Source organism: Chlamydotis macqueenii, chromosome 2 (genome assembly GCF_036417535.1).
Source record: "Chlamydotis macqueenii isolate bChlMac1 chromosome 2, bChlMac1.mat, whole genome shotgun sequence".
NCBI classification, from domain to species: domain Eukaryota; kingdom Metazoa; phylum Chordata; class Aves; order Otidiformes; family Otididae; genus Chlamydotis; species Chlamydotis macqueenii.
In genome coordinates, this window is record NC_141557.1 from 92414826 (window position 1) to 92439762 (window position 24937).

The 24937-nt window shown below is 38.6% G+C and overlaps 1 protein-coding gene across 3 annotated transcripts in view; it reads left to right on the forward strand.

Moving 5' to 3' along the window:
• The window catches only part of FHOD3 (formin homology 2 domain containing 3), a 393419-nt gene that overhangs the window by 263947 nt on the left and 104535 nt on the right, over nucleotides 1-24937 (forward strand). For 2 of the 3 annotated variants that reach the window (XM_086740431.1, XM_086740432.1), the window contains exons 8-10: nucleotides 3359-3453; nucleotides 9230-9373; nucleotides 12716-12954. In XM_086740431.1, coding sequence (XP_086596557.1) covers nucleotides 3359-3453; nucleotides 9230-9373; nucleotides 12716-12954 — 478 coding nt within the window. Of the gene's footprint in view, nucleotides 1-3358; nucleotides 3454-9229; nucleotides 9374-12715; nucleotides 12955-14206; nucleotides 14294-24937 lie in introns of all 3 variants that reach the window. The other variant, XM_086740433.1, reaches the window with a different exon arrangement.

Here is a 24937-nt window from a genome sequence, read left to right on the forward strand (position 1 = left end):
AAAAGCAGTTGAGCAGTTCTCGTTTCACCCATTAGAAGGCAGGAGAACACACGCAAAACTGCACCTCTGCTGTTTTACTTCACTGAGCCTGTTTCATCACTCCCATCAATTTTGCCACGAGTCCTGTGTGGAAGTCATAACCTTACGGGAACATCCCAGTCTGCTCCCAGAAGAGTTGCTGCGGTGCTACATTGTCATTCTCTTACATCATTGTTCTTCTACATCATGATCAGGTGGAGAAGACAGGCTGGAAAGTAAACCTTTTTGAGAACTGGCAAACATAAATGAATACACTTACTATTTTTAAAAATAAACTATGTTATGTATAAATATTAAATGGATTTATGTTTTTATACACATTGCCAAACCTAGATTTGAGTTTATATTTTTCAGGATTTGTTATATTCTGACCATTACACAGAAAATGGAAGCTGCAGATTTTAGCTCTGCATAGTTGTTTCCTCAAAGGTTCCTCTTCATCTATAAATTGAGAGCTTTTACAGTACAAATAGCCTTTTAAAGGAAAAGGGAAAATATGCTTCATGTTTTTCATATCTCTTGTATAAGCATCGTTTTACTACAGCAGCCAATGAGTTCAGAAAAGTAATTGATTTTTTTAGTGTATGATTTTCCAAGATATCTTTCACATGTTTTTTCTATGCAACTTGAAAGGAGAAGGAGCTTTTTCACTACCATCCTATAATTTAAAAAAATATTACCTTGAAAATTTTTTTCAGGTAAACTCTAGCCTGTGATCTGGTCTTTGAGTGGAGACTCTCCGAGCTCAGGGGATGAGAGTGGATGCTCTATGGCCTGCTCTCGATCTGCCCGTATCCCGTGCTGTCCAGATCATAGGCTGGAAACTATAGGCTCTCATCATATATTAGCAAGGAATATTAACCCAGTGTGATGATGCGGCAAGTTCATGGTGCAACTTCCACACCAGAACTGCCTTTCCGGCAGGGTGGGTAGGTGGCCTTATGGCTTCCATGTTCACTCCTTGGCTGTTCAGCTTGGGATCACAATGAGGAAAAATAGCATTTGAAAAGAAAGGTTTCATCTAGTACAGATAGGAGTAGCTCTACCAAAGTCATTGATAGTACTTTCTCCTCCTGATATTAGTTAGGGAATAGATGAAGAATTTCAAATTCAAGGCTAGATTTTGGAAATCGCTGAAATTTAACAGCAGCACCTTAATTAAAGCCTTTGAAAGACAGGTGAGCTATTATAAGGCTGCCTTACTAGTAAGTATGCCTGATTAACAGTTTTTTAAAATTGTATTTTGAAACAGAGAAGCAGCATGGGTAGAAGAAAATTATGTAACATCCTTGCAGGAAAATTATGTAACATCCTTCCAGGTGATCCTGAAAATACTATTTTATGATAATGGAGAAGTATCAAGACATTCTGGTAAAAAAAAAAAAATAAACACCAGGATGCTGTCTTTAAAAAAGAAAAAAGGATTGTTCCAATAAGAATAAAACCTGCCTGCAAAGTAAAGGCGTGTTTCTCTAGAAGGACTCTCACTGAATACTGCAGTATGGATTAAATAATTAATTTTCTGTTGTTGTTATCAACTCTTTTTTTTTTTTCCAAATGGCATTGTTATAAGTCAGACTTGTATGGTATCCCCATTTTGTTTCTCTTTCTTATTTTCTTCCATTTTTATTTTTCGCTGGAAACCACAGGAAGACATTTTTGTAGTGAGGATATCATTCCTGCTGATCATATATCATTTGTGAGCTGAGTGAATTTGTTCCACATGTCTTTTGAACATGTACTGCACAAAATGTCTGGTAATATAGACAATCTGGTAAAGAGGTGTCTAGTGTATTTTCATTACAGCTGTGTATTTGAATTAGTATTTAATTAGATATGCACATAAATACATTTGGAGAGCTGAGAGTAAATCCCTCCCTCCTTTGATTTTGCTCAAGATAGGGAAGCTCTGATTTATTATTCGGTAGTAAAGATCAGAGAATGTCTCAAAAAGAAGGGAAAAGAAAACAGGACAAATATTGCTGTCTGTGTGTTCATTAATAGGCAAGATTTTCCACACTACCGTCAGCTTGAAAACAGAGATCTTTGGTTAGCAGAGATTTGATGTCTGGTAGCAGGATATATGTATAATACCAGCATAAATGAACAAGGGCTGTTACCACTCTGAGAGCCATGCAGAGTTTTAACATCGGAGTCACTGATCAGTCAGCAACAGGTCGTGGTGATGAAACATCTGCATTTTACTACCTGATTATACTCAAACTATCGTCATCGCTTTAGCATTTAGTGGACGTGGGCTGTTGGAATACTCTGCGTTTCTCCCTCTGAAATTCAAAGACCTTGCAGTTATGCTAGTGTAGTTGAATTGAGTATCTCTAAGTTAGGGTTAGCTTTCTGCTTCGTCCTTCTCACCTTTAACTTTACTCCAAAGTATTTCATCATTTACTTCAGTTTCCTAGATAAAATAATTTTGTGGTTTTTTTTCTTTAGTAAATGCAACCATCTACTTTTTAGCCAAATGAAATAGGGTGGTTTTACGAGGTACCTTCCACAAAAAAAAGGTTATCTTGAGTCTGGCTGGTGTTTCCTGCCTGACGTTTTTGGCACAATAGCTCATTAAGCCGCTTGGGTTTTGGCATCAGATAATCATGCAAAAGCAAATCAACATGCAAATAAAGCAAATACGTCAAAACTAGAAGCACAAATGTTGACCTTACTTAGTGGAAAAATGAGAGAAATGTATCTGAAAGTTCTGTAGAGGGGATTCTTATTAAAATAATTTGAGTAAGAACCACAGCAAAAATCTTTTCCCCTCATTGATCATTTCTTTTACCCAAGATGCATAGCCTGTAATTTGAGAAAACTCTGTTTCTCTGCTGCACTGTTTTGTTAATAGGACTTATCTTAATGCAGCGTAACTCAGTAATATCACTAGGAATGTAAGCATCAAATGCACTGGGAGAGTAGCATATAGAATTTTGTTAACAATTTATCTAAGCCTACGTGAACCTATGATAGGTGAGGTAAAATTCCTCCCATTTGATTTTAGAAGTTCACTCTCAGTCTAACTGGACTAACAAAGCTTCTTTCATCATCGAGGGAGAGAAATTGGTTTCTCTGTGGAAAGTCAACTTGGCGTATTTTAGATCCTTGCGTTAGGTTGCACCATAGCTTTGCTGTATTCACTTCAGTCTCCATGAAGCAGGGAAGACTGTAGAGGAAGCTGGAGATAACTATCTTTCCACTTGATTTTCCACCTGACCGCATCATTCCACCTCGTGCTACCTCTCGGATAAATGTTGGTGCTATAGCTTTCCATTCTGATCACCATCACCAATGGTTTCTGTTTTTCCTCTAGGAGCCAAACCGTGGTCCAACATCATGGAGATCCTGGAGGAGAAGGATGGGGTTGATACCGAACTACTGGTTTACACAATGACCTTGGTTAACAAGGTTTGTTTACTTTGTTGGTATAATTGGTGGAGATAATGTTAGTATTTTCAATTGTATAATGATCTTTCCTGTTGAGAATGTATGACAAAAAAGACTCATCCCAGAGAAGTTGCAGGACAGGGCGTCATCAATATGCACACTTTCATTACTTGTGCTGCAGTCACCCAGAGGCAGCAGCTGGGAGCAGAATTCTATTTTGCTAGATGCTGTGCGGGAACGTGTTATGACGTGGCTCCTCTCCCATCACTGACAAAGCAGTGCAAAACAAAACCCAACAAACTAACTCACCACATGATCGAAGGAGTGAAAGAAAGCAAGTGCTGGTGAAAAGATCACATACTTACAAAGGCTTGCATTGTGCACAGTTTTCTAGTTCAGATTATTTTTTTTTTACTGCAAATCAAATATGATGAATTTAACAGGTCTGAGTGTTAGTAAGAGTGTTTCTGCTGAAAAAAAAAAAAGAGGTTACATTTTTCCTTCTTTCTTTGTATTTTCTGATGTCCTGTATTAAAAGTAGTAGTTTTGCAGTAAAACCAAATGTTTTCCAAAGTACTTGCTTGTGTTATGAGGAGGGAGAACATGAAAGGCCTGTAAAAGTTAAAAATTTATTAGTGTAAATTCCTTAAAAATCAGCATCTGATCCTAAACAAATCTTAGGGTGACTAAAAATAAAAATTGATCTTTTAAAGAGCACAGAAGATCAACATACTATTAGCAAATCAAAATAACTGTGTGTTTTATGATTATGCTTAATAGACCAGAGTATTGCAGAATATTGTTATTATTCATTATATTCAGTTAAAAATTCTCAGTGCTGGTGGAGGTCATAAAGCAGGCTGCCAGCTTACTGTGCTCATTGCTATATGTTTAGAGTGGTGGATTGCTTTGGATTTTTTTTGATAAAATAATTTCTTTATGGCAGCTCGAGAGGGACTAACCTCCCCTGGTGACATCACTGATGTCACTGTAATTTTATTAAAGCCACCCTTGCTCCTGCTTACATGGTAGCAAGGATCCTCTTGATTTTAAAATACTGTCTTATCCCACTGATGTACTCTTTCTGAAAGGCGTCACCAGCTTTATATGCTTCTCTCTGTAGCTGCTATTAGAGCCGTGGCGACTAGTTTTTAGTGTCTCTGTTTTACACCTCATTGTTTCGTGTACCGATTCCTCTTTCTGAGATATTTCTCGTCATCATTTGTGCAGCTGTAATCTACCTGGTGATTGACTTCTTCAAAAAATTTGTTCTGTGTTGACTCTTTTATTATCCTATACTTGATTCCTTTAGTCTGAGTTTTTCACTACATTTAAAGCTATTTTTAGGAGGAGGTAGTTTTTTAAAAACACACAAAAAGAAAAAGCATCTCGCAGTCAGAGGAGCAAGGCAGTCAGAAGATCAAGGAAGAGAGGAATCCCACAATACCACAGTTATAATTATGATCTGGCTTATGGACAGCTTTATGATGTTTTTAATGGGATTTTTTTCATGATTATAGAGAAAACAGCAAGCAGCATGTCACAGTTGTAATTTTTTTCCCCCACAGAGAATACAAAGAAGGCTCAGATGGTTTCAGCTTCTCTAGGCGAGGAAATGTCAAAGTTTTCAGTGCAGGCTGAGTCCTCACAAGGGATTTGTCTTAAGGAAGCATACTTCTGCTCCTTTTTCTTTCTTCGTATATACATTTACAGACCGTTTTCCTTTCTGCTCAAGAGCAGAAAACACATCTGTGCAGACATAAGAATTGCTCCAATCCTTTTATCCTCTCCTTCTCTTTTGTAGCTGCTTAGCCAACTTACTGACACTAACATTTCATTAGTCGTCTCTTAATTTGAGGGGATTTAGGCATTAATGAGTTTCTTAAATGAGATTGATCCTAATGCAAATACTTCCAGTGATGTACAGTTCCAGTATAACCTTTGTTATCTTCCTTTGGTTAGTTCCTATGATCTGTTAGATCTTATTCTACTCTCTTACTTTTTTCATTTTTATTACGTAGGTCTGGATAGATTAAAGCCTTTGTGTTTCCTTTTTATATATTAAAAAAAAACCAAACCCGCTCATCAAATGCAAAAAGAAAATTATATGTTGCATTCAGTTCATTTTATATTTACTTGCTACAAAACCTCTTCATTTATTGAGATTACACTGGAAGCTTTGTAGTTGTAAGATTGTGGTTGATTTTTTTTTTTTACCTATATTTAATATTTCTTGTTTTCTCATATTATACAATACATTTTTAAAAAATAGGTAGATAAAATAATTATGAGGTATGTAAAAATTAATACATGTAGGTCTAGTCAGATTAAGCACTGAATGCTTTTTAGCACGTCCTGTATAAGATTAGAATTTAAGCACCAGCTTCCAGGCCAGTGTTTACAGGTGGGAGCTTAGAGTACCACCCATGAGCAGCCCATCAGCTGTAGTTCAAAAAGTGCATTTCAGGCCAGTGTGTTTTTGAAGAAGTTGTTCCTGGGAAAACACCATTCCAAGAGCAGCTGCTTGAGAGGTAAGAACTAAAAGCTGCACAGACTTTCCCACAAGCGTTTGGGAAAGTAGATGGCACAACAAACAAATAAAAATCTTAATTCCGGGATGTTTCCTCAAACTAAAACTGGATAAAGGCATAGGAATGAGTCTTGACATTCATATTCAGGCTTCCTTTGTACACCTGAGTTCTGAAGAGTTTCAGATTTGAAATCCCAGTTTTGGTCTAGGCTAGCAATGCTGTAACAAAATTCAGCAAGCAAACCACAGAGAATGGTTTGAACACGCTTCTACAAGAGGCTGAATTTGAATTCTCTAGACTGATTTTCATTTTGTAAGGTTCAGTCTTCAGAGCAGGAGGAAGTATTTGGGACTTGGGTGTGTATTTTGGTATGGGAGTATCATTTTGAACTTAACTAGCTACTCAGGAACGAGCAAGGACCTTGGAAGGACTTACCCAGTTTATGACCTCTACTCTGCTAGTTACAGCTTTTATTATTTTTTTTTTTTTTTTTTTATAAAGCCACCAGGAAAATGTGGCCCAGTCTTGTTTTCTACTATCAGATGCCAGAATTAATCAGTCATTTATGCAAGCACTTTATGTCCCTTGTGTTAGTTACTGCAAAAATCTTTCTCCTGAGCTAGATTGACCTGACCTGTTGTGACACCAGTGGTACCCTTTTACATCTCATTTTAGAATGTTAGAAGTTGAATTTGATATGCATTAGGCTCCACGAATGGATATGTGAGTTTAATAACAAACCATGCAAAGGAAAAATATTTTATTTCTATACTTGGGAGTTCAGTTGCCCAGTTCTGACCACTAGAATGCAGTGAAAATTGGATTTCCACTGCTGCATGATTTAAAATTATATTAACCAATAAAAGGCTGCTGACAAAAGCAGAGTTGCCAGTAAATACTACCTTATGCTGCTGTTTTCCTTGTCTACAGCCTGCCTGACCTCAGATACTTAAAAAGCTATACTTGAAGGGGGGTGATCTGCCTATCAACATTAAGACCATTTCCTGATATTTTAAGAAAATGCTCAGATCTGTGCAGAAGATCTGACTGTTTGTCCACCCTTTTGCATGTAAGACATGACATCTTATTGTGCCTGAAGACACTCGGGTCATTGTAGCTGCTGTCTACTTCTTTCATAAGTAAGAGAAAGCCCGATAAACCTCATTTTCTGTTATAGTATTTCCATATCCGTGTTAAAGCTGTGTTGAATTTACAGCGTGATAGCTTCATCTGCTGAATCCTCAGATTTCTACTCAGTGCTAGGTGTCAGTTTAGGAAAGAACGAAATGCACATGGTATCTATTTTCAGCATTGTTCAGGAAAATTCAGTTCATGGTCTTGGGTGAGTTTTAAACAGGTTTAAATACAGTCCTGGACAGAGACAAATTCTTAGTTACAGCTTGAACATACAACCCTGAACATATAACCCTAGCACTTCATTAGTGTTTGTGCTAAGCATTCCTGTTGCAGTGGACCTCACCAGACATCAGATAATAGACCTGTAATGACTGAAGAAGATGATGTTACTGTGTCGTGTTTAGTTTAAAAGAAATAAAATTAAATTTGAAAGTAGCTTGATGATGCACATTTTCCAGTGCCTTGTTTCACAGGAAAGAGGTGCTTTAACAGGGCAGGGTATGCCAACTATCTGTTATTATTCGCATAATTCAGACCAATTTTTCTGAATGTAAAGCTTCTTGGTACAGGGAGGCAGCCCAGGGTGGCTGCAATCTTCTGCACTCTGCTACTGAGAGCCAATTCAGAAGAGCTGAGCTCCAGAAAACCAGTATTCTCGGAGCGCAGTTCATCCCATCCTGGGCATGAGAAGATGAAACTCTTTCTGGAGTGTGTTCTTGCTCTTTCTCTTTCTCTCCCCTACTAAGAGTATAGATAAGTTACGTAGCTAATTAAGTAGGAGAGGGGAAACTACTGCAGAGTCAGCATCTCTCTGGTGAGCTAATCCGGAATAACTGTGTGTGCTTCCAGTCTGCACTCTCACATATTTTGCAGAACCGGCTCTGTATAGACTGATTCTTGCAATGAGGTGTATGTTGCTCTCTAATTAGGTTGCACAGTACATTCAGTAGTTTCTGCTCTACACGCACAGGATTTCACTCATTTTTCTGCATCATCCGTAAGGAGCAGTAAAAGATCAGCACAAGCTGAGTAAAAACCAATGGCAAACCAGAGTAGTAGTGTTTTCTGTTGTCTTTGTAAATATCTGCAGGACTCTGGTGGATTAAGTTCACATGTGCTGTGAACAAAGTTGACCAATGCCCATGTCCTCTTCTCACGCCTCACTCTGCAGTAAAGCTGTGAGTGGCTTGGTTCAGTCCCTCTTGCTACATACACTGCACTGACACACTATGGTATACATGGTATACTGCAGAAGAACACTTTCCTTTTCTCAATTTTCTGAACTCACCAAAAAACTGGGAAGTGACTATGGTATGAAAAGTACTCTCTCTTGAACATAGAGCGGGTGCTATAGAAAGTTCTGAACACAAACAGTTCATTTTCAATAGCTGTTCTTACTGGCATTCTTTATTTTCTAGTGTGCAGAAGCTCCTCTCCAGTGTCACTGGTAACAGCTTACCCTATAGTCAGGAATTAGTAACTCTTTTAACGTTTTATAGGAGTTAAGGAGTCAGTGTACCTTTGATAAGACTTTTCAAGTTGAAAGGGAGGAGAGGAGTCAGTATCTCTGTAATATAAAGCAATTTGTGTGCTGGGAGGATGGCCTCTGCTGCAGGTGTGGAGGAGAGCAGGCACGTGGTGCAGGATATTTCCTGCTGTCCTGACATCACACAGCTGTGCGTTGGACTTTTTTCTTCTTAAGGTCAAACTTACAGGAATCAGTAGGAAATCAGCTTCACTGTTTTCAGCTAAACCATTTTTTTTCTTTCTCTTTGCTTTTATCCCTGTGTTTGATGCTTTAACATTCTCTGTTCTTTAAGTCTGTATGTGAATAAAGCCAGGAAGAATCCAACTGTGTATTTTAAAGACCCACATTTTCCATACTTTTTTTGTATGAAATAACAACATTGATTTGTTTTGCCAATTATTCATTTTTCTACACAGTGCACAGAATTGTTTGTTAAAAGCTGTGCCACTTGTTTTTTATTTCTAGCGGTGTCTCTAATCCCACATCATGGGTTTTGCTTTATTGAAATCATACATAGCACCACTTGCCACCCGCTTTTAAAAACCTTTGTTTAATTCTTTTCAAAACAAACAGATTTAAATGTTTTTCCTTTGATTCTTAGACGCTGTCGGGGTTGCCAGATCAAGACTCTTTCTACGACGTGGTGGACTGTCTGGAAGAGCTAGGCATTGAAGCTATTTCACAGAGACACTTGAACAAGAAAGGAACAGACTTGGACTTAGTTGAGCAATTTAACATTTATGAGGTAACATAACATGCCCTGTTTTATGCATCTTACAGCTTGTGCAGACTTCAAAGCTGAGAGGAGGAGGGGAATGTAACCTAGGTGAAATTTGGTTATCTCTTTTATTTTAAAAGAAAAACATCTGGTTGCTGGAAGCATTATACACATTTGTGTATGTGACCTGCTACGGTACATAGCTGAGTTTAATGTAAATGTCTTTCATACTAAAGCTGGGGCATACTCCAAGGCAAACCAGCAGATTTACTAGCCTCCTTAGAGGCAATTCTGCCTGCAATTAAAACTTTCTCAGACTGCTGGTTACATATCCTGAAGTAAGTAGAAGTTCTTTCCATATGCAAAATTATTCAGCTCATGAAAAAGGTTCGGCTGAGCTCAGCTTCACAAATACCGCTTGTTCTGCAGCTGAATACCCAGCAAGTCCTTGTTTATGAGTTTGCACTGGACCAGATCCTATACAGTTTGCAGCAGTGGAGTAATGAGTGACTCCACATTCACCACCTAGGTATAAAATAACTACTTCTGAAGTATTTATATGTAAGGGCAGGATATCCAGTTTCTTAATAATTAGCTTCTTTTCAGACTTGGGAAGTGTTGGAGCGGAGAGGTTTAGGCTGAAGTTAATGTAATGTAAATGTGAACTCATGTTCTGGTGCAATGAAATGAAATGACTTTATCTCCGTCTAAGTCCAACAAAGGATCTGGTAGATTTGATTCTCCATTTTTTTTGTCAACTCTGCACCCATGTCACTTCACGAACTGTAGCAGAATTAAATTTTATATACAGCAGTTTGCAGGAAGAATCTGGCCAAAATAGAACAGGGGAATGAGAGAGCTCCATGTTCCTCTTTCTTTTTCTGTTGTCAGAGGCATCAGCTCATAAAAGCCTTTTTAAAAGATGACCATTAATTTTATATTTTTTAAATAGTTTTTTTGCACATACTGTACCTTCTGAAAGAATCATTTGCAACATTACCAGTTGAGTTAGCTGGGTACCAGCTTTCTCTTGATGACCAGACTAAATTTAGACAGCTTGTGCATGTTCTTTTTTTTTTTCTGCCAATGTTGTCCTTTATCTGAAAAATCTCCTCTTCCCCACTGAAATAGATTTTACATCCTAAGCAGAGATACCACGTTTCCTTCTGCCTTTGTTTTGTTAAAGTCACTTCTGGTAAGAATTATCAGAATAACAAGACTAATAGAAACAAGAAGATATGCATTCTTCTGATCACCCACATCACCTTCTTCTGTACCTATGCCTATTTGAATGGATCTTTCTCATGTAACGATTACTTAAATGTTATGCTGCATTTCAGATGAGATCCACCAGCAGCATTGTTGTTTCTGCCAGCAATATCTCTCCTCACGTACCCTAAGGTAGCACTTGCTTTGTTTCTGTTAGAGGTCTGTCACGTTGGCTTGTCAGCAGCGTGCTGTAGTTCAAGATACTAGGTGTTGCATCCGTATTTTACTCCTTTCCTCTTTCGAATTGGTGAGCTCCCAACATGTGTCAGAAGTTTTTGTCAAATGTCATTGTGGCTAGGCTATTCTCAGTATAATTCTTTTCTGATATTATACATATGTTCCTCTGTATTCACAGTGCTTCTGAACTGGCAGGAAATAATGAATTTTCCACTGAAAAGCATACATGAAAGTAATTGTGCAAACCTAAAAATTGGAAAGCTTAGAGGAGATGTGTGGTCTGCATTTTTTTTCTTTTTATCCATTGTGGTACCAGTTCATAGAAATATTTTTGTTTCTTAGGGTTTTTTTCCTTTGTTTACTTTGCAGGGATATCTGTCAAAATTGAGATTTTTTTGAGAGGAATGCAGTTACGTATACATCTACTGATCTCTTCCTTTCTTCCTTGGATGGGAAGAAATGGTGGCACTATTCTAAAATACTTTCTAAAGTAGTAGATGATAACTTCCACTCAGTCATTACAAGTGTCACATCTGAACATGAGGAAATATTGAATTAGTCAATGAATGGCAGGTTTTTTTCTATTGATTTCACTAGAGCCAAGACTTCACCTAAGTATTTTGGAAGGAAATAAAGAGAGCTGGGTGTCCAACACTGCGGAGTTTCCTTGAAAATTAAGTCCTACATTAAAAAAAAAAATCAAACCCAAACTTGGAGATATATAAACGTGTTGTTACAGGTCCTGTAGTGTTTTATACAAGGTACCAATATATGATTCCATTATAGAATCATAGAATGGTTAGGGTTGGAAGGGACCTTCAAAGGTCATCTAGTCCAACCCCCCTGCAAGGAGCAGGGACATCCCTGACTAGGTCAGGTTGCTCAGAGCCTCATCCAGCCTGGCCTTAAACGTTTCCAGAGATGGGGCCTCCACCACCTTTCTGGGCAACCTGTTAATTTGAAGAGGATTCTTCCACCTTTCTGTCCTTCCTCTGAGCCCGTCTCTTCTCAAATCTTTCCTTCCTTATTCATTTACTGAATAATTTCTGTGATGCCCTCCGCTCCCCTCTGGTTCTACGTCATGGACTTGCTCCATTTCTCCAGTCCCTAAAGACTACAGGAGTTCCTCTGAGAAGCCTCAAGGCTTTGATTTCAAGATATTTGACACAGAAAACATGTTTCTATGGATTTGTAAAATGCTCGACAAATATGCAGTTACTATTAATTTTTATGGCTCTTGCGCAGGGCTGTAGGTAGATACACCATCAAATTTACAACACCATTGTGCTAGACGTTTCTCGTATGTATGGTATCCACTTTATCAGAGAGAAACAATGTGACACCTCCTAACTTCTCCAGGAGTAACTGGTACCAGTTTACAACATCACAGCTATTAGAAGCAGAGATTCCATAGGGTCTAATGGATAAAATGGTTATAAAGATGGAAAAAAAGTTCACAGGACACAGACCTCCTTTCTGTTCCTTGCGTCCAGGCCTAGGATGGTGATGCTACACCAAGAAAGCTAGTGGAAGGCCAGCTCTGGAATTCCCACATACATTGCAATAATGTCTGTTGCTTGCGACGCAAGTATATCCCAAAATGTACAACGTGCTCAGCAGGGAAAGCAAATAAAAAGATAACTGGACGAGAGAACAGGGTGACAAGCAGGTAGCAGGCATCGAGAGAAGATTGCATGGATTATCTAGAAGCACATCTGAGTATATGCAATAATCGAGCAAGGAGCTCTAATCATAATCTGACTCTATAATGTCTATTATTATTGTCATTACAAATATTAATTAAATGTTGAGTACTGACATCAATCCCTTTCCTACCAGCATGACCTCAAAGTCTACTGGAGATCTCAAATCAGAGGCTCATGTTGAGCTGCTACACTGCACCTTTCTTCCTTTCTTTCTCAGATGACGCTGAGACATGAGGATGGAGATGAGAGTGCTGACCCCCCTCCCAGTGGGCGCAAGGACCGGAGAAGGGCCAGTCTTGGTGCTAGTGAGCGAAGGGGGTTAGAGCGCCGACGGAGCCGCAGGCACTCAGTACAAAACGTCAAAAGCACTTTATCGGCCCCTGCAAGTCCATGTGGTCAGTCAAATCCTAGCTTCATGCTTGGCCATGGGCAGCGTGTTGAAGATCTCAGTGAGAGGTAAGTGCATGAGCTGGGGAATAGTCCTTTGGTTTCCCCTATTACTTTCGATTATGTTCATTGCTCCTTATTAATCTGAAAGACTTTTCTTTATTTTCCTCTTTCCACTGAATTAAAAAAGGAAAAAAAAAAGGCACATTTAAAGTTAAAACAAAAAAGACACCACCAACAAAAAGACATGGATTTTTATGTGACTTATTTACATAGCTGAGTTCTTTGGGTCCATCTACCCTGAGTAAATGGACCCAAAGCCAATGAGGTGGAGCATTTGATATGGGAACTAACCAAGCTTATTTTCAGCCATTGACAGATTTTATAGTCAATATACCCACATAATAGAAGATTGTAACAAAGGCATAGTTACATTAATGCAGAGCTATTTATCCTGTATATATTACGGTTCATTTTTTTTCCCCTTTGCAATCAGCATTCTGGCATAAATATTTTCCTTTGAGGCTACACTGTAGTAGTGAATAAATCTAATGTTTTACAGTTAGTGAAAGCAAGAGAGTAATGACTAGTTGAGCAGCAGTCTGCAACCCTGGAGTCAGTTGAAGCTAGGGTCATTGCCAGTCCTGTAACTGTTGGCTTGGTCTGTGCATGCTTAGGAAAAAGGATAGCTGCAGATCCTCAGCGTGTCTGACTACTGCACAAGAGGGCTGGAATTAATTTTGCCTAAGTTAGATGTCTGATCAACTCGCCTCCCTTTGATGTCAGTGGAGTGCAGCAAGCACTGGTAGGTCTTCAGTTGTCTAACGTATTCTACGTGCCTGATATTTCAACCGAGATGAATCATGCTTTGAAACTGTCTGTTTCTCTCTGCTGACTATAAAGGGAATCTGGCTGACTAGCTCAGGTGAAGACACGTACGCTGCAGATAGCTAAAGCTGGACACTGTCATCCCATGGCTGAAGGTGCAATTTGCAAAACCGAAGCGTGCTTCTTGAAAAGCGTGTCTTGCGTTGATTATAACACTTGGGAAGTTCTTTGGAGATTTCTGTTGGTTAGCACTGGATGTGAACTTGGAGCCTTAAAATCCTGTGTTACATGTGAAACAGCCCTTTTTACAAAGCAAACTGAGTTGACAAAGCTTCAGTGGCTTCAGGCGCTACGAAAATATAAGACTCCAGATAATTTAAACAGTAGTTGTGTGTTGTATACTGCATAATGTTTTGTTCTTTTTTTTTCCTTTTTGCATTTGGCAATGTGTTCATGTTTGCTTTCCATCACCTTCTATTGGCTGGGTCTTTAGTGGGCTGGCAGCTGAGCACCTCATGGTCCTACAGACTGATGACGAGGATGACAGTGCACTTGATGCTGAGTTTAAAGCATCTTCAGTGTGAGTACAGCTGGAGGCTTCAGCTGCTCTGCATGGGATGCCTCGCGCATGAGCTTGGGCCCTGCTTCATGACTTATCAGTGTGACTGGGAATCCGTATCCATGGATGTGGGGCAGATAGCATTGGTTTTTTTGAACTGATGAATTTGGGCTGGAAATTAGGATATGCTTCAACTCTACAGAAATTATTGATTCTCTTCCAGTAATTAAACAAATACAAGTAATGCAGGACAACAACTTCTACCAATACATTTTTTCACTATTAATGTTTGCTTATTAGCTTTATTTTACAGTCTTCAGTAAGTCCTAATGAATTTATATTGGAGGAGATTTTTATATCAGGGGAGTAGAAACATGGCAGGTTAGTTTCATAAGTTCTTTGAAATATTTTTTTACCAACATAGCATAATTTCAGGTTGTACGTCTGTAACACTGATCTTTACTTTGTGGAAAAATGAAAATAAAACTATTTTTTTCCTCCCATTCTCCAACTCTCTTAGTGGGTAAAGACAGGAAGAATTACTTGTAGCTAGCAGATCAGGGTTTTTTTTCCCACTGGGACATTGCAGACCACAGAATATGTTTCAGAACCCAAAGATGCAAGTTCTATGCCTGGTGAAATTTTCAAAGTTGCTGTAACAAGAAGCTAATCAACTGTTCACTCTTCTATAAATCCCACTGGATTCTGGTAAACAAGTGTTTCAGAAAAGCAGATTCTGTCCTTCACATTTTTAGATTCATCTTCTGCCCAAATCTGTAGTTGTGGTAGGAAGAGGAAAACCAGCCTTCATCTTTATCATATCCCAGTGAGTCTCTCAACTTTCAGGGAAATAGTCCAGATGAATGCAGCAGTATTTCTACACCCCATAGCTAAATTGGGACAAAAAAAATAAAGTAAAAGCTTCATGTCTTCCATTCATTAATGTTTAAAAAGAAAAATAGTGAAGTTGAGTAACTCGTACAAAGTTTTTACACATTTATAAAGTTTGAATGAACCTGAAGTGGAAAGAGGTTTTTCTCTCTGCATTGTTCCTACTGGAATTAAGTTTTCAAATCTGAGCACGTGGTCTCTGATGCAATATATTCATTGGTTTAAGGGATTTTAATAGAATGTCATAAGTTTAGGCCTTGCTGCAATTTGTAATGAACTTTAAAGTCATATGTTAAAATATGATGCAGGCATCAGCTGTTTTTGTCAAAAGAAATGCTTCTGTCCCTTCTGCTTCCATTGTTAGTGTTGTAGAGAGGAATCTGTACAAATGGATAAAAATTACTCATTACCTCTCTAAACTGAAAGTAACTTTTGTTCATCCAGGGAAGATCTGTCTTCTGCTAATGAACTTATTTTGGTTCATAATCGTAATCCCACTCAAGGAAGGAAAAAAATTCGCAGTAAGTTTTTGCAGTGCTGTATTTTCTCAAATACAGTCTGCAAAATGGCTTTCAGTCTCTTTGTTCCTTCACTAAATTTTCTTTATCAATAGGAAACATGTACCAATATTAACAAGAGTCTTACTGTGTTGCTTCTGCTGGTATGGTTGCTGATGTCTATGTCTAGTTTTACAGTGTATTAGCACCATCAAGTTCAGTGGAATTGCTTCTGATGGACATGGTTAGAGATTAAAGTCACACTCTTACACAGTACTAAGGGGTTTTTTTGGGCAATATTCTTGGTTATTTTTGGACTTCACTACAAAAATCAGTAGAAGGTTCAAGTTCTTCCTCAGCATTCTTCTTCCCACAGTGTTCATGTTTCTTTTCTTTCTTTCTCTGTCAGCTGGTTTGGCAGTTACTTTGCTTTTGTTTACCACATCAAACAGGTTGTCCACAGTCATCTGCTTTGTGTCAACCGATAAGTCTTCCAAAAAGAGAAAAATCCATGGTGCCGGTAAAACAAAAAAAAAACAATATTGGCCAAATTCTCTTCTGTCTTGCAATGCTCTGTATCCAGAAAAGCTGTCTGAAGTAAATGGAGTTGTTCTGATTTACACCAGGCTAATTGGTAGCAGATTTTGGGTTTTGAGCTGGGAAAAGTTGACCGTAAATGCTAAGGGCAACCAAAAGGAAAACTTGCAGGCCTTTTTCATCCATTTGGCAACCTTCTTCCAAACAAAATGTATTGCTTTTTCACTTGTGGTTCAAAACAAATAAAGACCCAAATCTGCTTTGTGTTAAAATAGTTTTCATGGAGAGTAAAATTTAGACTAGTGTGCCTGTTACTAAATAAATAAATAAGGAAGTTGATAACGTCTAGTAACGAAGAAAGACTGAAGGTTGGTTTAAGGGTATGTAGCTGCTGCAGTGCACTTGAAAATGCCAGTCCTGACCACCAACAGGTTTGCTTTGCTCAAAATTTATTTGTTTTACCATGATGGCACCAAAAAACCTGAGCGGGAACTTCAGTCCTCAGAACATGACGTTTTAAATGCTTTGCTGAGGGCATCTCCTAAGGTTTGCTGCCCTGGTCCAAATTGAGTGCTCTCAATCTGTGGTCTAGCATGCTGTCTCTTAAGTAGTAGACTTTTTAAAAAAAATTCTTCCATGGTTTTTGGTTGTTTTTTTTTTCTTTTTAAAGTAAAGCTAGCTTTTTCCAACCACAATGGATAGTGTTGGGGAAAAATGTAAGGAGTGGCATTGAACTTGTATGCAGTGTATTATTGTATGCAGTGATTTCTGGCTATATAAGCATTATAAAACAAATTACTGTCTGTCTGTCTTTCAGTCTCATAGTTTCTGACTTTGAGGGAGTAGAAGGCAGGTAGTTCAGAAGTTCTCAGTGCTGTCCTGAGCACTGAACAAGTGCTCTGCAGGACCCCTATACATACAAACCAGGAACAAGTACTTCTCCCAGTTTTTCAAATTAATGTGTTTCACATTTTGCTGTGCATTTCCCTTTCTTCAGTACGGCACGGTGACCATCCCCATCTCTTCTCCCTGGGTGTCCCATCAGAGCGGTGCCAGCCAGATTTAGCAAACACACTCAAGGGAGCTTCTATGAGATTTACACTGACACCTTTCACCAGCACTTGAGTGAACTACTCTGTCAAAGCTTTGTGGAATTAGTTGCAGTCAAAGACTGACGTTTATAAAGTTGTGAATAGCTAGGATTAGGTATTTACCTCACTTTATTAGACTCTCTGCTTTGTTCTTCTTTCTCATAGCTTTGATTTGGTTTAAATCAACAAAAATTGCAAAAGAATTACTAAGATTGATCATATAAGACTGTAACACGTTCATCTAGAGGTAACAAGGCCTTGGTAAGGACTTTCTTGTCAGTATTCCTGTGTTTGAAACCTAACAGGCAGAGGAGCTGCCTGCCATCTTAAGAACTCATGGGAGCAGAGCCTGCGTCCTGAATCAGTGACCAAAGCTGGATTAAACAAGCTATCTTTTTCAGACTGTGGGGCTAAAAGGGTATGAGGAAGACCAACTGTTCAGGTTCACCTGAGGCTTCCAGATATTTCAATGTGAAGAAACTTAGCCTTCAGGAGAACTGTATCAAGAAGGAAAAAACAGCAGAGGACCAAACAGGGAATTATGTACCTATGAACTGTGCTTTGTTAGGATCCTTCCTGGAAAGCTGTTATGACTCTTCCTCTGAGCAAAGAGTAGCGCAGGGAATTCCAAAGTTTCTTGCAAATTTCTGGGCTAGCTGGACACAGCACCATTGCACAGTGCACACTGAGCTCAAGGGCTTTCACACCCTTTACAGTCCTAGAAAAAAGATTGGAAAATTGTTGTTTAAATAAAGGAAAGCTGTGCTGAGAAGTCATAAGGACCTGTTTGTTAGAAAATACATATTTCTGATACTTGAGGATTGCCGAGATGCAGGAAGAGATCGTGACGCTATGTTGGTTTTACCAGAAAACAATGAACACAGCTGAGCCTCTGATGCTAAGCATTTTTTCTGCTTAACTTGGATTCCTGTCGAGTTTCTAACCAACGGCACAGACCTTAGTTTGGCTATTATGCCTCATTAACTGATTATTCAAATTGCTTCATGTAGAGCCAGGCCTGCAGGCATGGTTTGTCCAAAATACAGCTGAGACTTTTTTTAATTATGATTTTCCGTGTTTTCAGACATCCAAAACCATAACTAATCTTTGGTTTTTCTCTAGCATTTACTATGGCAAAATTGTAATTTTTGTCATGATTCTTCAAGTTCCTAGTGACTTTCCATTACACTACGTGAAATGTTTTGATTGTGTAAATACTTACAGCTATAAAGCAAAGTACTGGTTACAGTAGTGGGTTTTATCTTATTTTATTTTATTTAGAAAGGGGTACATTCCACATCTCTTAGAGTTGCTATCTGTGACAAACACGATGAGTGGTATGATAGGTATGAAACAGTAAAGTGGGGAAACTCGACATCAGTATTTAATGCAGAACTCGGGCTGTGATATGGGTTATTAAAGGACCAGAAAAGAAATTAATTTCTTTTTATTGCTGTAATAAAAGGAAACAAATGTATTTTTTTCCTAGATATTTGTCTCTGGTTCCTGGTTGCGGATATTTAAAACAACTGAGGCATGCATCTAGACAGAGAAAGCATCTCCAGGGTAAACACACAGTCACATGTCTGTGGCTACACTAAGGATCTCTTTAATACATATACATACAAACTGAGCTACCTACCATTTGGGGAGGCTTTGAAATACAGTGGCATATGCTCAGTTATGGGAGAGAGAATTTACTTTTGTCACATTTGGTTGGTATGGGCGATAATGGAAATGGGATGTAAAAGCAGTGGTTTTGGAAAGAAGGTTTATCTATTAAATTAAAAGGCTTGGTAGGGTAGCGTCTGTTCATAGCATCAGACCTTTATTAGTCTTTGACAACAACAACATACAAAATCTGATCTGCTGTTTTAGGTTTGGGGCAGGGAGGACACGTTTATTTCTCTTGTGCGGGTAGGTTATTTGAAGCATGAAATCAAGCAGCTTTGAAAGGAGAGAGAATAAAAATGTGAAATTTGTGATCTTACTCTGTGTAAGAATATATTGGAAGCTCCTGTAAGGAATGCATTAGAGGAAGAGACATGGGATGGGTTAAGAAAAATTTTCAAAGCCATACCATAAATAAAAGACTTCATTCATGTGTTAACAGAGATTGACCCACTAATGTGTGAGTAATAATAATTTTTAAAAATTCAAAGTTACAGCTTGGTGAGTATCTCAAGTATAGATCCTGTTACTGTCTCAGATTGATACTGGCACTTCTTTAATTAAAATATCTCTGTAGAAACATCAGTTTTTGTAGTAGGGGTACCGTTTGCTGGTTGTGGGTCTTGCTGAAAGGAGAAGTTTTATGCAGAGTCCAGTTGACAGCACTGTACTTGACAGTAAAGGCAATGGTAGATTTTCCCTGTTTGAATTCCCAGAGGAATGAAGAAAACACTGAAACTTAAATGAGGTTATGGCTGCATGGCCAATGAAAGCAGGGTGTGACTTAGCCTTTTTTTTTTTTTTGGTACTTTTTGTTCCATTTTGTATTTCACTTTGGTGAGGAAGTGTCTTAGTGCCTTATGCACTGAACTGTACATGCCTTAGAGAATTCACCTCCACAGTGTGTTCCCAGTATTTGTAAACATGATTATCTGAGGCCAGCAAAGTTTTTTTTTACGCATACCATGCGATGGGAGGAAAAAAAGACAGCAGTTTAGCAGGATGCCATTTCCAGATCCCTCCCTTTGAAGTAAGGGGCAATAACAGTGACTTTCAAGTGTCAAACAATATGCAGTTCCAAGCTCTGAAAACACCATGTCTTCTCTCTTTCTGTATATATTTCAGTATTTATTGCTCCTAAAGTCTCTCTGCATCATGATTCTGTTTCTTTACCTCTCTGCTCGTACAGATGTAAAAACAGCAGTGCTGTTCAATGATCAGAGAGTTGGGATTCTTGAAGTCTGCAAAGCTCTGCCAGTATCTTAAGCAAGACTCTGCTGTCTTACTCTGCTTTGATGTGTCCTATATAAACCAGCTGCAGCAATGAAACAAGTGTGGAGGCATTACCTAGGTATTACTTAGGTGTGAAAAGTTCTTACTGATCGTATTAACCTGGAGAAGAGAAGGCTCCAGGGAGACCTTATTGCTGCCTTTCATTACTTAACGGGGGCCTATAAGAGAGATGAGGAGAAACTTTCTAGCAGGACCTGTTGTGATAGGACCAAGGCGTAATGGTTTTAAAATAGAAGAAGGTAGATTTAGATTAGACATAAGGAATAATTTTTTTTACTGTGAAGGTGATGAAGCACTGGAACAGGTTGCCCAGAGAGGTGGTGGATGTCCCATCCTTGGAAACATTCAAGGCCAGGTTGGACGGGGCTCTGAGCAACCTGATCTAGTCAAAGATGTCCCTGCTTCTTGCAGTGGGGGTTGGACTAGATGGCCTTTAAAGGTCCCTTCCAGCCCAAACTGTTCTATGATTCTGTCATATTTTAGGGATAAGAAAATAATAGTAACCTAAAGAACAGCATAGTATGAAGGCATAGTGAATACTTGTACTTTACACTATTTGTCATTACCTCAACTATTTTATGAACGGTTTTCTTTATTTAAGGCAGTAATACATGGATAATTTTCCTTTTGACCTTTGTAATTATGTGCAGAAGACCAAATTTTGAGGCTTTGTAAGTTGTTATCCGTATCATTTCATATATTTTCACCTTCTCATAGTTGCACTGACTGCAGTGGTCTTTCACACATAGCAGTGGAATGGAAATGGGCTGGGGGCGGGGGGGTTGATAGGGATGGTTTCTTTAGTTTTGTTTTTAACGGAGGAGGAAAGTATATTGCTATATCTTTATACAGAGTAATAAATGGTGAATTTAAATTATTACCACTTCTGACTTTCATGTAAAAGACTAGTTCAATCTGTTTTGGCAGCTAGGATAGAAGAAAGGAAGAAGCAGCAGAAGTATACCAAAGCATTTGTTTATTTTATAAGGACTCAGGAATTTGGCTATGAATTGTACTGTCTAACCTATGAAAGTGGAATTTCACTCATAAATTAAGGACAATGGCAAGCGATTGCAAGAGAAAATAAAATTGCATCCACTGTGACTTGTAAAGATCTTTCCTTGATGGAACATTTTTCTTTTTCTATTTGTTCACCTGTGAGGGGTTCAGGGAAGCAGCTTTCAAAGTGCTGTGCAAGAGGTAAAACAGGTCAGAGGTTTGAAGGGAGGGAGGGGAAACAACCTTGAAAGAAAAAAATGTAAGATCATCTGTGGTATTTAATTTAGAATAATATTGTGGAATGACTAATGGTGTTCTTACTTCACTGAATGTGGCCTGTAGTCCTAGTCAGGAGCTGCTTGTCTGAAAGGCAGTGAAAGTTTAAATGAAGGTAATTTAAAGAAGCTAAACTGAAAAGCACTTGACTTAATTACAAAAAGAAAGGGAGAGGGAAGATTCCTCATCAGTAATTCACAGCACATAGGGCAATTTTCAAAGAGTATGGGAATCATGGCTGAGATAGCTTTACAGTTCCCCAGTCCTTTCTTCTCTGGGTCGCTTCGTAACTCCAAGGCCCCTTTTTTCACAGAAATCCGGTGTTCCCCTTTCTTGGGAATTTCTGTATAATTCTGTGGACGGTTGCAAGAGGCTCAGAAGTACACTTAGGACCCCATCTAATAACCTGCAAAACTAAGAAAGAAATACTTAGTAAGACTTTAGGAAAGGTTAAATGAGCCCTACAAAACTTGGAGTCATATATAAAGGGACCTATTTTAATGTGCTGTTGTCTCATGAATTAACTTTTATGTGCATTGTATGTGCGGTCCAAAACATTGGTAGCCTAATTATTAATAGCAAGACTATCCTTCTTTTCTGTTGTCCTATATTCAAACTTTAGTCGTCAAATTATTTCTGAATTCAAATGATTTAAAGCATATCTTATACTTTAAAAATTTTGTTTTATACCAAGCAGAGCAGAATGTGTTTCTGTGCTAATGTTTATTTTCTGCCTTTTTTTTTTTTTGTTCATTCAGCACAGCCTTTGATTTTTCTATTAATTGTATCATCGGGGGTTTTTTTTGAGGGACAGGAGTGAGAAACCTGTGTTTCTATGCTGCAAGCTAGAACAAAGAAAGCCTGAGTTTCTTTAAGCCTGAGTTGCCTTTGTCAAAACTCTGCAAAGGGAAAAGTTTAAGCGGAGCCTGGAGAGGACAGAGACACGTTTTTCAGCTCTAGGGACCAGTAAGATGGAGAGCATTTGTTGGTGCTATGAGTTCTTGTGGAGTGAGAGTCGCTGTGTTCAGAGTGGTGCCTTAGTTTTAGAATGATCTGGCTGTGACTAAGTTAGGTGTGATGCCTAGTGTCTTACAGACTTGGGTCCTGCCTTTAGCTACACTTATAGATGAATCCCTTGATTATTATTTCCTTTTATCAGTCTCTGGTTTTTAGTGTTTGTGTCTCCACAACTTAAAGTAGCTATATAATGTCAGCAGGACAAGTTTGATTGGCACCCTTTTTATTTCTTTTTTATTGATTTATTTGAAAAAGAAGAAAGGTTAATCCATTAGTTCTAAAGCCTTTGCCTAGGTTTTGTTTTGATGCTGTACTCGTTCTTTATCCATAAACTGCACTTTCACAGCCCTTTTTAAACATGCACATGTTTTAAGGGGCTATAAATACTTTTATGTCAAACTTAAGTTGAAACAACTGAGCGAAACCTGTGCCTTAGTAGATGCTTGTATAGTTGCCATGACTGATGAGATACTTTGTAAAGATTTGTGGGGGTATTGATTTTTGTTTGTTTGATGGGAGTGTTAGCCTGTAGCAGTAATCCATTTTAAAGATTAAAATAAAGACAGTGATTGTTTTGAAATTTGTTTTCACTGCTATAAAGCTTTTGTTTAAATACTTCTAATCTAGTACTGTTATAATGGAACTGAAGTAACCCAGCAATAGCCTTAAGGTTGGCTGAATATATCTGATCCTTCAGCACTAGCTGAAGCTCTTCCTCCCTGCCGCGGGATAAATATTTGCCTTTTGTTGAACAGAATAGGTTCCTCTGCGCTACTGGAAAAAAAAAATGCTGGCTCCTGCAAACTAGTTTAATTTAAAACCTCCCTATGAATGATTTTTCTTAATTTAATTCTACTATTGCATTGACACCAAATTTGCATGTGTATGTGGAAGGGAAATTGAGTTTTTCCACATCATCCCATCTCCATTGCACACAAAAATCACATAACCCTGAAGAGTCCAAATGAATTTACAAATCTGTCTGCTGTTCTATTTGAGCATCCAACTGTCTGTTGTTCTTAGATTACATTCTTGTAAATCTATCTGTAGGTGGTGTTTGCCCATTTTAATAAATATTCAAGTGGAAATTTTCCTTTTCTACCTTTTAGGAAAGATTTAGCTAGCAGGTACTACCTCTTTTGATAGACAGAATATCTGTTCTCTAACAATACTGAGAAACAACTGCTGCTATTGCAGTTTCAAGAAGAGCACACTCGATTCCTCCATGTGACCTTACCTCTTTCCTCTGATCTGACTCTGATCCGCTTTCTGGGGGTAGTCCAGGGATCTGAAATTGCGAGTTTATTTGTAGAAAGAGGACGTTCCAAGCATTGAGCATCTCTCCCAAGCACACGCTTATTTCTATTGCGCAAGTTTCCCTCAACCAAATTGGCTCCCCCAGGTTGGGGTGCAGGCACTGCTATCTGCTGTCAGCAGCCTTCAAAGTGCCAGTCCACCAAGCCGGTCACTCTTAATGAGCGTGTAACACACACTCATGGTGTACTCCATGGGCTCTGAGCGCATGGGGTGTGCGTATGATTTGCATGTGCTCACTTCTTAGAGCCTACTCAGTTAATTCAGTTTTCTTTCTTATTATCCACAGTTCAGATACATACACAAAAATCAGTAAGATATTAACTTCCAACAAAATATTCAGCTTGGAAACAGTACCCATTAGGGATTTGTTAATGTCTGATTGTAAAAGCAAGTGTGCCATGCAGGGTTACTGAACATGCATAGTTCTTTTGAAATATTATATTCTCAACTAATATACAAATTAAGGAACTCTTGATCTACTCCTTTAGAGTACAGCAAGTCATAACATCTGAAAAGTGGGCTCTTGACTTTTTGCTTCCTAAGATAAAATTGCAGATAAACATCACAGCAGACAGAAGTATTTCCTTCATGTGACATTATTAGTTGCTCACGACCCATCATGAAAGAGGACAGAGGCTAAATATTCCCTTCAGCTCCATGTAGGTCTTGTCATCTCCTGGTTCGAGTTCTGTTTCTCATTGTAGGCAGGAGCGTGTCTCTACCTACAGACTGAAAACCAGAATCTGGAAACCTGGTGGGAGCTTAAAACACAGTAATAATGGGGCCACTTTTGTTTGTATAAGCAGTAGCCATGCTATCAGCATTATAGTATGCATTGTACTCTTATCAGAGGACTGTGATCCCACAGAGCTTCGTGAGGACTGGCAGGTACAGACATTTGCCCTTCACAGGAGGTAATACCAAAGCTAATCTTATGCTGCTTGCTAATAAGGAGAAGGGATGATATGAATGCTCCCTGGTCAGCTCCTTTTTTTCTTTTTCTTTGGTATAGCAATATGTATGTGTGGAAGTTGAGAGGTGTGGCTGTAGGGGAGGTATATGTTTGTGGAGAGGAC